Consider the following 14,491-nt stretch of genomic DNA (forward strand, 5'->3'; position numbering starts at 1 on the left):
GTCTGTTCCCCTTCCCCCAATTCCCCAGCACTGTTCCTATCCCCCCAATTCCCCAATTAAAAAAAAAATCTTTAAAAAAAATGTGTGAATAGGTAATGTGCTCGTGTAGTCCAAAAAATTCATAAGCGATGGAAAGTAAGTGTCATTCCTCCCATCCAGTCCTTCCCCTGCCAGCAAGAAATGTTACCAGTTTGTCACCCGCCAGCTGGAATCATCTGTGCAGATACAACAATGGCAGCACATCATACGCGCCCTGCTTCCCTCGGGTCTTCCACTCTGAGATCCAGTCAGTATCAGGACATAAAGAACTTCCTCACTTTTTGTTTTTTCTAACTTCTTAGTATCCCAACCCCCTATGGATGAGCAGTTAGGTTGTTTCCAATTTCTGCATAAACAATAAACAATGTTTCAGGGCATTAGTCAGTAACATGTTTTTAAAGCTCCTAGTGCAAACTGCCTTCTAGAAGGATGTGCCAATTTCTCCTCCTGCAGGCAGTGTGGATGAACCCTTCTTCCTGTTTACAATGAAAGCCCTCAGATCCTTCCAGATCCTGCTCTTATCCCCATGTTACAGATGAGGAGACAAAGGCAAACAGTTGTGCAGTGACTTTCTAAAGTCACTCAAGGCGTGGTGGCACCCAGACTTCCTGACTTCCAGGCTGGGTTCTTCCACCTTTGCCAGGCTGTCATCATCCTCTGCCTGTGCCTCCCAGGGAAGCTCCCACTCCAGTCACAGTCCTTTGCTATTCTCACGTATGTATGCAAGGCCAAGTGTGAGTGGAACCGACAGGACGGTGCTCAGAGGACAGAACAGACTAGTCAGAGGTGGCTTCTTAAGGTTAGGTAGGATTGGAGGAGGAGAGCAGAGTTCTCCAAATGCTCTTTAATTTGTTGGTTCACCTGTGTTTATCATCTTTGAGATGATCATTCCTTTTGTACAGAGCAGGGAAACTAGATCATGAGCATATAGCTAAAACATAGCTGAGTTGGGACAAGATCCTAGAGCTCTGGACCCCCAAACCAGGGCTTCATCACACTGGGGAGGCTGCCCTGGGCTGAAGTAGATTAGGGCTGGGGCGAGGTTTCAGAGCTCAGGGGTCCCTTTTCTGAGTGTCAGAAATGATAAGACCTGGAGGGCAGCCCTGTAGCTGATCTGGGCATCACTATAATTACAGCTGCCCGTGTCACCTGGGGGAGAAAAGATCTGGGCACTGGACGAGGGAGTGGGAGGAGAGGCAACTGGGGAAGGGAGATGGCAAGGCAGTATTTAGCAACCATCCTACCACCCTACCAGCCCTCCGGGCCTGAACTTGCAGGCAGCTGGAGCCATTTCTAAGGGCTGCCGGAGGAGGCCTAAGAGGGGGGGGCTGGGAGAAGGAAGGGAGTTCTCAGTCCACCCAAAATAAAATGTGCCCCCCATTCCCAAAAGCCAAGCTTTCTTAAGAGCGTCCTCCCTTGCTCTGGTCCTAAGTAGGCACAGAGTCTCTGTCCAGGGGCACCAGGACGTGCACTTGCAAACTGGCATGCCTGCTGCAAGCCAAAGGGGGCTGGGGCTTTCTCCAGGGGCCACTGGGGACCACAGAAGAGTTTTGAGCAGGTGCAACAGATGAAGCCCTGAGCTGGGCTCAGGAGCCCTTCCCTGGGTTCTGCCCCTGGCTCATTCCATCTCCCAATGGGACCTACGTCCTTGCCTCACCAGGTTTTTGGCACCTTACACATGACAGATGCTCAAGAAATGCCTACAGGTTTTGAGATGAAGGCTGGGGGAATGTCAACTGGCAGGGTGTGGGGTGGCAAGAAGTCACATCCTCTCATTTTACAAATGAAAACTGAAGCCCAGAGAGGGGAAGTGACTTCCCCAAGGCTTCACAGCTAATAAGGGATGATGAGATGAGAGTGGAATCCCCAACCTTCCAGGCTATGCTCTTTCCCTGTCACCTCGAATCTGGGCCTGTGTCCAGGTACATATTCAGCATGTGTGTCACGTGTGGTGTATTTGTGTTGCTACAGAGTTACATAGACGTTAGTGTATGTGGATTGCATGAAGGAGCTGCCATGGGTGGGCGGATACGTGTGCCTGCAGCATCATGTGTCCGTGGGCGTGTGTCTCTTGGGTGTTGTGTCAGGCATGTGGGTGAAGGCACTGTGTGACAGCTCTCAGCACCAGGATTCCAGAGGAGTGGGGGTGGGGCCTGCTCCAGGAGGAGCTGGGAGGAATCATGTGCCTGCCCACCCCCACCCCGGCCTGGGGCCTCCCACTCTCCAACGTGGCAGCTTGCAGAAGAGCCCTTTTGGTTGGAAGGCCCCACACTCAGGGTTGGGGGGGGGGGGCGGAGGAAGAGAGAGAGAGAGAGAGAGAGAGTCAGAGATTGCAGAAATTGTATTTCCCTGACTCATGCTTTGGGCTGAGAGCACATTCTTGGCTTCTGGGCAGTATCTCAAAGAAGAACCGCCTGTGGCAGGCAGCCCTGGGTCTCTGAAGGAGGGGACCCACCATGGCCTGGTTATTGGAGCCTTTCTGGGCTCCAGTTCTATCACATATCAAAAGGAGAAAGGGATTACACTTTCTTCCAATTAATATACTATAATTAAAAATGAGACACTGTTTAGGGTACCCAGCACAGGGCCTGGCTACAGAGAAGTGCCCCATAAATGTCTCTCACCTCTTCTCCCCTCTCCTACCTTCCCAGGGACAAACAGCCCTAGCTGAAATTCCAGTTCTGACTGCAGCTTGCTGTATGCCCTTAAACACCTGTAGTCTCCCTGAGCCTCAGTTTCCTCATGTTTGAAATGAGGACGTTTTTACTTATCCTGAAAGTATTCAATGTGATAATATGAATATGCTGGGCACTTAAATCACATGTTAGTTCTTGCTCTAGGATACTATAGGGTAAGGTCTGCATGATTCTAGCCACTGATACCAAAGAAAGCTATTTCTGCAATACCTGGCAGAACTGGACCTGCCTACCTGGTTGGATCAGTTAGAAGATTGGGGGAAGGGGAAGGCTGAGGGTCCAGGGTGTGGGGGAGGGCCCAGCTCCACTTTTGACTTGCTGTGTGACCTTGGGAAAATTCCTGTCCCTCTCTGGACCTCAGTCTTTCTTTCTGTACAGTGTAGATACAATTGACCTTGATGATTTTTCTATTTCCTGCTGCCCACGCTTCTTGGGACCTAGAGAATTTCTGTCTGAGCCCCTGTGGGAGGTGGGAGAAAGGCAGGAACAGTTCCTGCACGGAGCTGAAGGCACTGGAGGAATCCAGACATGAAATGCTGGAGTTGCTCTGCATTTCAGACCCTCTTCCCCCTCCAATAAGAGTGGTTTTTCCAGAAAGTGCAGCCTGGGAGTGTGGGGGAATGGCTGCAGCCAGCAGAGCCTGGGCTGGGCTTAGAGTTAAGAATAATGTGGCAAAGGCTCTTGACATATTTTTGCTGATCTTGGAAATTTAAAGGAGCCTTGCCCTTCTTTCTTTCTTTAGGGAGGCTGTGCTTGGAGCCTAGCAGATTTAGGTAGCCACCTCCCATCACTGGTGAGTGAAGCATCATTGGCCACACTTACCAAGTGCCTCTTCTGGGCATGCCCTGTGGTGGGTAATGGGGACTCAGGGTGAGAAGGAGAAAGTCCTGCCCTTCCGAAGTTTACAGTGACATTCAGTGACAATACAGGGTGATAACACAGAAATAATGCAGCGGAGGAGGCTTCCGACCCAGTCTGAACACAGTAGGCGTCTGGTGAGGCTGGCAGAGGGTCTTCAGACCCAGCCCTAGGCCTTAACTTCCCTATGAAAATAGAGGGCATTGGTCCTTTCCACTCTGACCTTCTAGGATTCTGGGTTTATCTAACAGCGGGAGCCTCAGTTTGCCCTTTTCCCTTGGGGCAGTAACTGAGTCACAGTACTCAGCTTTTCCCTAAAGTGTTGGTGAGGATTCAGAGATGGAAAAGTGTGGAAGAAAGGAAATCTCTGGGATTTTGACATGTGGACCTGCTGGAAACCAAGACGAACCTCTCCTTCATTCCACCAGCTTTTATGGACCCTTAGCTCACTGGCCAAATACCATCTAAGGGCCAGCCTGGGGCTCAGAAGTCAGGGGTGAGGTAGAGGCTGGGGTCTGGCCTGGGACCTATGTGATTTCCTTGGATAGTCAGGACCTATCCTTAAAAGCCATACACAGTTGAGGTAGGAAGAAAGCATGTGACAACCAGGACAGCCACCCCAAAAAGAGAGATATACCCTAATGCGGGAAGATTGTGTTAATGATCTGACCTGTCCTAAGAAAGACTCCTGGGCTGCCACCTAGGGAGTGATCTCCCCGTCCTTGGAGGTGCCTGTGTGCTGGCCTTTTTGGGATACTAGAGAGGACTTTTGCCTGGGGCTACAGACAGAAATCCTCGACCTCTGAGATGCCTTGCAGCCCTGAGTCCTTAATACTTTTATTGTAAGATCCTTTGACTTTCTAAGATTCCTTAGGTGGATTCAAAATTTCCACGGGGCTTCGAGTAAGATGTCATATTCTATGATGATCACTTTAGGATTCAAGTAATCAAATCTTTGACCCTGATTCGAAGAGTCAGAAGCTCATGGGATCTCAGATTTCCCACAGTCCTTGCAATCAGACTAATCCAGACTGAGTAGTTAGTCACCACCACTAGGCTGGGGTGGCCAGAAAGGGCTCTCCCCCATCCCCGCCGCCAGGGGTCCAGATGATTCATCAGCCCATTGCTGGGCGTCATTTGCTCCCTGAGATACAAATATACCTGGGAGAAAGACAACGCTATGCACAGTTTGTTGATTGACTGAATGAGTGAATGAAGTGTCTCTTTACCCTGTGCTTTCCTCTCCATACTGTGCCCATCTGTTATCCATCATTTCATTGCTAAAGAAGATGGGAGAGGGGTGTCCCAAATAATCTTCTGCCTTCCTGAGTTCCCTACTAACATTTACATACCCAACTCAGAACGTAATCCTCAAGGGACTTTGCCCTGTGTTCAGCTGTGTCTTCGGTTCCTAGAACAGATATGAATACCCCAGCTTAGCTCAGAGATCAAGGGACTATCAGTTGTGGGAGGGTGGGATGGGAGTAGCTGATAGTGAGGGAGGGGACCCAGACTGGCAGTGGGGCAGGGATGATCAAGGAGAGAGAAGGACAGAGACAGACAGGAAAGGAAGCAAGGAATGACTTAGCACCACATTACACAAAGGAACAGAGGCCCAGAAAACTTAAGTAACCTGCTTAGTGTCACGCAGCATATTACTTAGTGGACAGCCAGGGTTTCTTTCCTGTCCATCCCTCCAGGCTCAGCCAGACCACCTGATGTTTCCCAGGTGTCTCTGCCTCTAAAGCGTTCCAAGGCTTTACCGGGTGAGGGGTCAAGTTCTGAGTGTGGTCCAACCCCACTCCCCTTCAGGGCGGTTACTGAGGTTGAGCTCCAGCCAAGGTGTTCAGGACAAACTGCGGATGGAAACAGGCTCTGCTTCCCAACCTCTGACCACTTCCCCTAAGGCAATGGAGAGAGGGCCCTGACTGAGGAGGGGGTGCGTAGAGGGACCCCATTAAGTTTCAGCTCTAAAATAGTGGATCCATCCGGGCAGAGCCCCTGCAGGGAAAGAGATACTGGAAGGAATGTGCGATCAGGGCCTAGCTGGTGTGTGCGGAGAGCCCGGGGGTCGGAGGGTGCTGCTTTCCGGGGAGCTGGGCCCTAGAGCCGCGCGTGCCCTCCAGCTCAGCAGTCCCAACTCCCCCTCCCCCACCTCCAGGACCACAGGATCCTGAATCTCCGCTGGGTCGGAGGACGCGCGTTCTTTGCAGGTCGTGAGGGTCCGGATGCTTCCCCCGCCCAACCCCCAGCACTCCCCCCACCCACGGCGGCGGCTCCCCCGCGCCCTATCCGACGATGGGGCAGTAGGACCCAGCGGCTGGGAGAGCGCAAGCCGAGGGAGGGGGCGGGAGGCCGGGCGGTTTGGGGGAGGTCTTTGGGATTTTTTTTTGGAGGAGCCGGGGCGCCCTCCGGAAGCTATTCCAACTTTCCAGAAGTTTCTCGGGACGGGCGGGAGGAGGGGACGCCATATATAGATCAGGGGAGAGGGGTACGGCGGGGAGTGGAATCAGTCGGTGGCGAGAGTGCGAGAGTCCCATTCCGGCGCCAGCCCGGCCCGGCCCAGGTGAGGGGTAGGGCAGCTGGGGGTCAGTGGGGCCGGCCTGGGGAGCGGCGGGAGCCTTGGGGGTTCCTTAAGGGAGAAAGGGGCGGGCGGGCGGCCCTCGGGAAGGATTGGAGGTCAACCTAGATCCCGCCAACTAGAGCCCGTGGCACTTTGGGAGCAGCTGAAGGGTTCGGATCGAGAATTCGGGGCTAGATGGCTGTGGCGGACCTAGCTTGAGGGTTAGGGCAGAGACCAGAGCCGATTGTGGAGTCCAGCACTTGGAAGATCCTGAAAAAGTGCAGGCTTCCCCCAAAATTTCGGGCGGGGTGTGATGGCAGAGGGGAAACAGTGGGGCAGGAGCCAGGATGCTAAGACTCGACTCTCTGCAGGGACAAGGAGGAGATAGGTCTGGGGCCCCTTCTAGTAAGCACTGGTCGGCCAGGCCTGCTCTGCAGGTCAGGTGCCTCCAGTTCTGGGGTTGAGGCCCAGGGGACTACAGGGATTGGTGGGCCAGCCTCCTTACTATCTTGCAGAGGCCTGTGAACCTCCTGAAGGCAGGGTGGTAGGAAAGGAGGTGAACTAGTCTTTTCCTGGGGTGGAGGGAGTCTTGGCTCTTGGGGTCCCCATGGTTTGGGAGGAGTCACCAACGGTGGCTTCATTTCTAATCAGCAGCCTGCATGTGTAGATGGCAACTAGAGGAAGGACTTGACCGGCACCAGTCTCCCTGACATCCCCTTCAAAAGGGGTGAGGAGGCAGCAAGGTCTGCACCCTTCCAGTGAAGGTGGGAGGGAGAGCTGACTAGAAGGTTGAGTCGCCCACTCTAATTCTGCCTACTGCTACTTGGTTCTTGAAGGAACTGCAGGGTTAAGGCTACTTCCAGAGACTGGGGTTCCCTGCCCCCAGCTTAGAGACATTCCTGACACGCTGGAGGAAGAAGAATGAAACCACCTCCAGCACGGCCACAAGGCCTGGCCCCTCCTCTTCCCTGGGTTTCCGGCTGGTCCCTCTGGGCTGCAGGGCCCGGATGGAGGGAGGCCCAGGAAAATTAGGGGGCGTTGGTTCCCTGGAAGTCTCTGACTAGGACCACACCCTTCTGTCCTCTGATGGTTCATCTGCCCATCCCCCCTCCCTGAGGCCTCCCAGGCTCCTCCTGTCTCCGGGTCACCAGGATTCCCAGCAGAAATGCTTTTTACTGGCTGTGTAACAGGACACCACATCCAGCCCTCAGCAGGGGCTTCTGGGAGGAAGGAGGCCTGACCCCCACTGATCCCTGTGGGCCTGGGGTGCTTCCCTGCCCCTCTCTGGCCTCAGTTTCTCCCACTGTACAGTGGGGTGGACCCAAGGTCCCTGTAGATCTGGGACTGCTTACACCTCTCTGTGCCAGGGGCAGTGTAGATGGGGTCCCTTTTGGGGGCTGGGCCCTCCAGGCCTTTCTTCACCACCACCCAGGCTCTGCCCTGTCGGATCCTCCTCACTCTTCTGTTTTCTTTCAGAATGAAAAAGGCAGGCATTGACCTCCCCCTGAGGCAGTTTCAAGGTACTTTAGACCCGCTCAAGTGTTTGAGACCCTCTCTGGTGACCCCTGAGGCGGCTGTTTTTTCTTATAAAAACCCAGAATCCGGTCTCAACTCAGTCTGGCTCTCTGTGAGCATCTGATCCTGTATTTTTCTTTGTGCGACTGTAAATCGTCTAACCTTAGCCTAAGGGCTGGGATTTCTCTGTGGCAACATGGGCTGGGCTGTGGGAGGCTGGCTTGCTTGCAGTGACTTGCCTCCCTCCGTTCTTGTTGCTGGGTTAACAGGGCAGCCCTTCCCCACAGCCGCGTATCTCTCTGCAGAGAGCCATGTGTGGACTGGGGGCTAAGGCAAGGGAGATTCCATGGTACCCTCTGGGACCTGAACCCAGGCCTCCTGCTTCCCAGGCTGGAAGCCCCTCTCTGGTGGGTGGAGATCATTTAGTTTCCAGCCTGCCACGTAGCTGGAGCAGGAGCTGGAGCAGGAGCGCAGCTGTGTGGCTGCCTGAGGAATTCCAAACTAGTCATTTGGAGCTTTCTTGAAAAGCCCCTCCCAGCCCTTTGAGGTTCCTGTTGACTGGGGTGGGGGCTGTCGAGATGGTGTCTGCCACGTGGCAGGGCTGTGAGCTGTGCTTCTTGACTTTCTCTTAAGGGGGATGCTGGTGGCCTCTGCAGGGGTCTGAGCTGTGGCGTTAGCTCTCTGGATTAGAGGTGGCCTTTGAAGAGGGTGACAGTGTGCCTGTTGTGTTGGCATAATTCATAGGGCCTCATTCTACTCTATTAAGGGTGCTTGTTTGTACAACAATTCTGTAGTCACTGCCTTTGAGACACTCGGCCTGGTGGGGAAGGAGTTAGGGCTGGAGGGGAGGTGGCCGGGCCCTGACCGATCTCCTCTCGAAGCTGTACTTGAGAGTGAGCTTCTCTCTTACCCCTGCAATCTGTACACCAGGGCACACGTTTCTCTTGTACCTTCTCCTAGGCAGTTGTGGATCTCAGCGGCCTTCCCTCCTCTCCCCACCTCTTTCCCCATGTACCCTTTGCTTCTTCTTTGCCCTGCATCTTCAAGGACGGGGCAGCCTAGGGAAGGGGCCAGGGGAGGGGGTTCACAGGACCACTGCAGCAGTGGAGCCTTCGCAGAAACCCAGTGCTCCCACAGGCAGGCCCAGGTCCTGAGGGTCTTCCACCCCGATTCTGAATTTTCATTCTTCCTTGAGGAGGACCACAAGATGGCATCTGCCAGAGAAGTGGGACCCCAGCCTCTACCAGTGTTCCTTCTAACCCTTCCCCTTGCCCTGCCATCTCCTCTTCTGTCCTGTTGCATGAAGTAGAGGGGGAAATGACCTGAAGGAGGGGGAATCTGGAAATGCCCCATGAGAAGAGACTGTCCTGATTGGACGCCCCAGAGGGAGGAATGAGGCTTGTCCTAAAGGGCCACTGCTACTGCTGTGTGGTTTAGGGATGGGACCTGTGGGCAACCCTAAAGTCACAAAGCAGATGATGTGTGTGGCAGTGGCTATCCCCAGCTTCCTGGGAGGCTGAACATACATCTGGCCAGCTTCTGGGAAAGGGGAGGGGGTGTCACTGCTCCACTGAGCTGTGACTTAACCCCTCCCCCAGTGTCCTTCCTCTCAGGAAACCTACTACTCCACCCATCCCAGCTTTTGTCCTGGGGATTTCCTATCCACTCCAGGGGCTGTGGGCAGATGGGGGCAATTCCCTGCCAAGATAGAGGCCTTGGGCATAGAGACTAAGACCCTTGCCATTTGGAAAATAGAGAATGAAGCTCAGAAAGGGGTGGACACACACATGTGTGTGCACACACACGCTCAAGGTCACCCTCGGGGCAGCAGAGTGGAGTATCTGGGCTCTCATTTAATGAGTGAACCAACCAATGATGACTCATTAACGTCCAGGGCAGAATGAAAGGCATGGGGGGAGGAGCAGGCCTACATCCTCTGCACAGCCTCCTGGGCTTCACGCCCACCCTCAGCCCATCTGCCACATTTTTCCACTGGAAAAGGGCCCTAGGTTTGTATGAGATCAGAATTAACCTTTCTACATACTGGGGACCCCAGGGATGGCCAAGTGACCCTGGTTTCTGTTCCTTTAGGAACAGCGGAGGCTTATTGTATGCTAGGCACTGGGGATATAGAAGGAAGCCAGACTGGCTAAGTTTCCTGTCCTCCCAGACGTCACAGACTACGGATGGAAATAATACAAAATAAACACGTGGGTCTAAGTGTTTAAGTTCAGTGCAAGAAAACACTAGGGTGGAGGTGAAACCCAGGAACCCTGCTTTGGATGGGAGGTCAAAGCAGGCCTCTCTGCAAGATAGGCAGACTGAGACCCCTCCAATGTGGGCATCCCTAAGTTAGGTCTGGGCTCCCCAGAATTCTGGTCTCTCTTGCTCCCATCTTCAAGGGACTTGGTGGGCAGCCAGAAGGTGGGGGATGGTTGTTGGGGAGGACCACCTAGGTAGGACTTCAGGACCTCGCTCTTTCTGCAGCCCTCCCAGGTCCTCCGTGGTACACGCAATCCACCTCCCAGCCATGCGCTGCCTCCTGCTTACCAGTGCCTTCTGCCTCCTGGTCATGGCCCTGGCCGCCGAGGTGAAGAAGCCCGCGGCGGCCGCAGCAGCCCCTGGAACCGCAGAGAAGCTGAGCCCCAAGGCAGCCACACTGGCTGAGCGCAGCGCTGGCCTGGCCTTCAGCCTCTACCAGGCCATGGCCAAGGATCAGGCGGTGGAGAACATCCTGTTGTCGCCCGTGGTGGTGGCCTCGTCGCTGGGGTTAGTGTCACTGGGCGGCAAGGCAGCTACAGCATCACAGGCCAAGGCAGTACTGAGTGCGGAGCAGCTGCGTGATGAGGAGGTGCACGCGGGCCTGGGCGAGCTGCTACGCTCCCTCAGCAACAGCACTGCGCGCAATGTGACCTGGAAGCTGGGCAGCCGCCTGTACGGACCCAGCTCGGTGAGCTTTGCGGACGACTTCGTGCGCAGCAGCAAGCAGCACTACAACTGCGAGCACTCCAAGATCAACTTCCGCGACAAGCGCAGCGCCCTGCAGTCCATCAACGAGTGGGCTGCCCAGACCACCGATGGCAAGCTGCCTGAGGTCACCAAAGAGGTGGAGCGCACGGATGGTGCCCTGCTGGTCAACGCCATGTTCTTCAAGCGTGAGTCCGGAGGGGCAGCGCTGTGTGCGGTGGGGCCGGGTGGGGCCTCATGTTCCCAGAGCCTCTGGCAAGTGAAATCTTTATCCCTGTGCCCAGCACCTGGCTGCTTGTCATTGAATCCTTGGAGGCAGGTGCTGTTATTAAACCCTTCTAAATGTAAGATACTAAGTTCAGAGAGGTGTAGCGCTGTGTCTAAAAGGAAGGGGAGACTCAAGACCAGCAGAGGAACTCCAAAGGCTGTGCTCCTACTGTGTTTTATCACCACAAAGTGCTGTAGCTTGTCTTGGAATCAGTAAAATTCAGTAATCACTTCTGCCTCAGTAGTAAGCTGGAGGAAGGCCCCACACCTGTGATCATGCCTAATCCTTAAAGCCACCCTGGGGACAGGTGATGTTACCTCCATTTCACAGGTAAGGAAACTGAAGCTCGGCTAGGAGGTAGTAGAGCCAGGACGCAGCCCCAGGTGCTTCTGTGTTGAATTGGGGTTAGTGCATATTTTTGAGTACCCGTATGGATAACACTGTTCCCCTCATGGTGTGTTGTGAGAATGAGGTAACCCCCATTTTACAAGTGAGGGGACCAAGTAGTGAAAGGTCTCACAGCCAGTAGGCAGCTGAGGCTGGATTTGAACACAGGTCAGGTTGTGGCGTAGGGCAGGGCTCAGGCCACTGTCACATAAGCATAGTTTTTGGGTCATTTTTCTGGCCACAGAGATGGGACTTGCAGATAAAACTTAAGGGTGGTCTTGAGGCACTCCCTGCCTAGGGCACAGACCCATCAGTTAGCAGGTGGGGTGGGAAATGTAGCTTAGCATATGTTGCCCAAATGACTGACAGGTGCCAGGGCAGAGGGTGGACATGGTGGTGGCTGACCCAAGGGTCCTCCTGAAGGAATTCTTTGCCATGTAGACACAGCCAGGCCCTGACTGTAGAGAGCCAGTCTTCACGTTTCATGTCCTGGGCAAAGACCCCCACTCCCCAAAGCAGGAAACATGTACTCTGTGGTCTGGGTTCTCGGGGGGAGGTGGGCTGCAACTGAAGCCCAAAAACTAGAACAAAGGCCTGTGGCAGGGATAAATCCAGATATGCGGTTGGGGAGGGCTGTGTCTCGAGGGAAGGGGCATCTATTTCTGACCTTGTATTCTATTTCCCACTACAGCACACTGGGATGAGAGATTCCACCACAAGATGGTGGACAACCGAGGCTTCATGGTGACCCGTTCCTATACCGTGGGTGTCACGATGATGCACAGGACAGGTAGTGCCTTGTAGAGTGGGGGGCCGAGGTGGGGGTCTGAGGGTGCTTGGGGCCTGGCCCACCTTAGCCCCACAGCCTGCCCAGTGCCCTCTCTGCTCTTCTCTCAGGCCTCTACAACTACTACGACGATGAGAAAGAGAAGCTGCAAATCGTGGAGATGCCCCTGGCCCACAAGCTCTCCAGCCTCATCATCCTCATGCCCCACCACGTGGAGCCCCTTGAGCGCCTTGAAAAGATGCTGACCAAAGAGCAACTGAAGACCTGGATGGGGAAGTTGCAGAAGAAGGCTGTCGCCATCTCCCTGCCCAAGGGTGTGGTGGAGGTGACCCACGACCTGCAGGTGAGGGGCGGCCCAACGTGGGGGCCTCCAGGCTTGAAGAAGGGGGGTACTTGGGTACCCATTCACCAGCTCAGCAGGTCTGCCCTGAGCCCCTCTAGGTGTCTAGGCAGTACTGGGCTCAGCTGTGGGGGTAGCAGCGGAAGGAGGCATGGGCTCTGCCCATGGGAAGATGATAACATCAGTAGCTAAATATAATTGAGGACTTGCTGTATGCCAGGCACTCTTCTAAGCACTTTATATGTATTAAACTCAATCCTCAAAACAAGTTCATTAGGTAGGACTGTCAACCTTATCTTATAGATGAGGAAACTGAGGCTCCGAAAGGTTAAATAAATTATCCAAAGTCACGCAGCCAGTAGTAACTCAGACATCTGGCACCAAGCTATGCCCTTAATCCTGTGCTGTGCTGCCTCTGAGAGTCTGTGAAGTGCCCCCCGTTACGGACTGCAAGCTGGAGGATCTGGAAGATCGTGCTCCATGCAATAATAAGGCCAATCATGACTTTCAGCTACGGGTCCCTTGGGATGGCTGGAAACAACCTAACCACTCAACATGATTTTCCTCTCGTGACCACCCTGGGTGGTGGGCAGCAACTCGGAGAGAAGCTGTGACTTGCTAAGGTCACCCTGACTAGTAAGTGGTGGAGCTGCAATTAGTCCTCAAGGTGAAAGCCCAGGGTGGCCTTTTTGTCAATCCGGAGAGAGAGATTTTTAAAATATATTCCAAAGGGAAACTTTCATCTTATTCCTGTCTTGGGTGTCAGATATGGTTCCTTGGCAGGCCTTTCACCTACTGAATTATTCAGACTTGCTGTTGAGAAACTGTGGAGAGAGAAAGCTTGAGGTGAAATGAGGCTTAGGCTCCAAACCAAAGACTAGTGGAGCTTGGATGGTCTGTACTGTAGATAGCACTATGATTTCTGGGGAGGAGTCATCACTGTCTTCCTCCTGGGCCTGTCCCTGCTCTTCTCCAACCTCTTCTTTTGCAGTGGCTATTATATGAATCCCTCCTCCCCTTCTTTCTCCAGTGTCTTCCTGGAACCCTGGGTGTGCACACTACCCACCAGTCTATAGGGTAGATTGAGTTGGGAAATTCAAAGTGGGTGACTTGCACAAGATCATAGGGATTAGAGTAGCTGGGTCTAGAATGCCTGTCTCAGGACCCCCAACTCTCAGGCCCCCAGGTCTAGGGCCTGTTTGGTGAGGCTGGGAGGTGGACTGTCTTTCAGAAGCCTGGACCCCAGAAGCTGTTGTCCACTCAATCCATAGTCCTTTACTGTTGCCTCTTCCACAACAAGAGCCAAGGAGAGCCCTGGACATGGGCCCTGCCCTGGGGGAGGTCTGATCCACATGGGAAAGACAGACAGGACCAAATACTGATAGGCAGAGGGAGGCCAGGAGTCCTGAGGCCCAGAGAGGCACTGCTCTAGTCTTGTGGGATAGGGAAGGCTTCCTGGACAACATGGTGTCTAAAGAGTGCCACAGGGAGAGACGGTGGCCATCAAGATGCCTTTGAGGATGCCAGTTGTTCAGTGAGGCTGTCAGATGGAGAACAGGGTGGTGCATGCTTAAGGGGTGAGGCTACAATGTAAGCACAGATCACATGTGAAAGAGCTTGTACTTGGCTTCTGAGGGCTGTACAGAGCCATGGATAAGGGTTGTATGTACATGTATGCTTGTGGATGTGTGTTTTAAGGTTTTAATATGGAAATATGTAAAAATGGATTAGTACAATGTATCCATCACCCATCTTCAACCATCACCCATCCACTCATGACCAATAAGGATTCATCCACGCGTACACACCCATTCCTTCCCCATCACATTATTTTGAAGCAAATCCCAGACATCATAGCACTATGGAAAGGTTTTAAGCCACAGTGTAATGTGGTCATAGCTGTCCTTAGTTTAGTCTTTCTCAAATTCGAGTGCGCCAGGAATTACCTGGCGAGTTTGTTAAAAAGGTTCTGCCCCCCCACACACACACAGATTCTGATTCAGTGGTTTTGGGCTGGGGTCAGCAAATGTGTGTTTCATATAAGCCCCCAGGTGGTGCTAATGCTGGCTGT

General features: G+C 53.6%; 1 protein-coding gene across 2 annotated transcripts in view; it reads left to right on the forward strand.

The window, feature by feature from the left end:
- The first annotated feature begins 6,008 nt into the window (after positions 1-6,008).
- Positions 6,009-14,491, forward strand: part of SERPINH1 (serpin family H member 1) — a 9,319-nt gene continuing 836 nt past the window's right edge. The window contains exons 1-5 of one of the 2 annotated variants that reach the window (XM_019649452.1): positions 6,009-6,159; positions 7,633-7,676; positions 10,159-10,826; positions 11,985-12,083; positions 12,191-12,423. In XM_019649452.1, the coding sequence (XP_019504997.1) occupies positions 10,202-10,826; positions 11,985-12,083; positions 12,191-12,423 (957 nt within the window). In that variant the 5' untranslated portion in view covers positions 6,009-6,159; positions 7,633-7,676; positions 10,159-10,201. The remainder of the gene's footprint in view (positions 6,160-7,632; positions 7,677-10,158; positions 10,827-11,984; positions 12,084-12,190; positions 12,424-14,491) is intronic. The other variant, XM_019649451.1, reaches the window with a different exon arrangement.

Source organism: Hipposideros armiger, unplaced genomic scaffold (genome assembly GCF_001890085.2).
Source record: "Hipposideros armiger isolate ML-2016 unplaced genomic scaffold, ASM189008v1 scaffold_132, whole genome shotgun sequence".
NCBI lineage: Eukaryota > Metazoa > Chordata > Mammalia > Chiroptera > Hipposideridae > Hipposideros > Hipposideros armiger.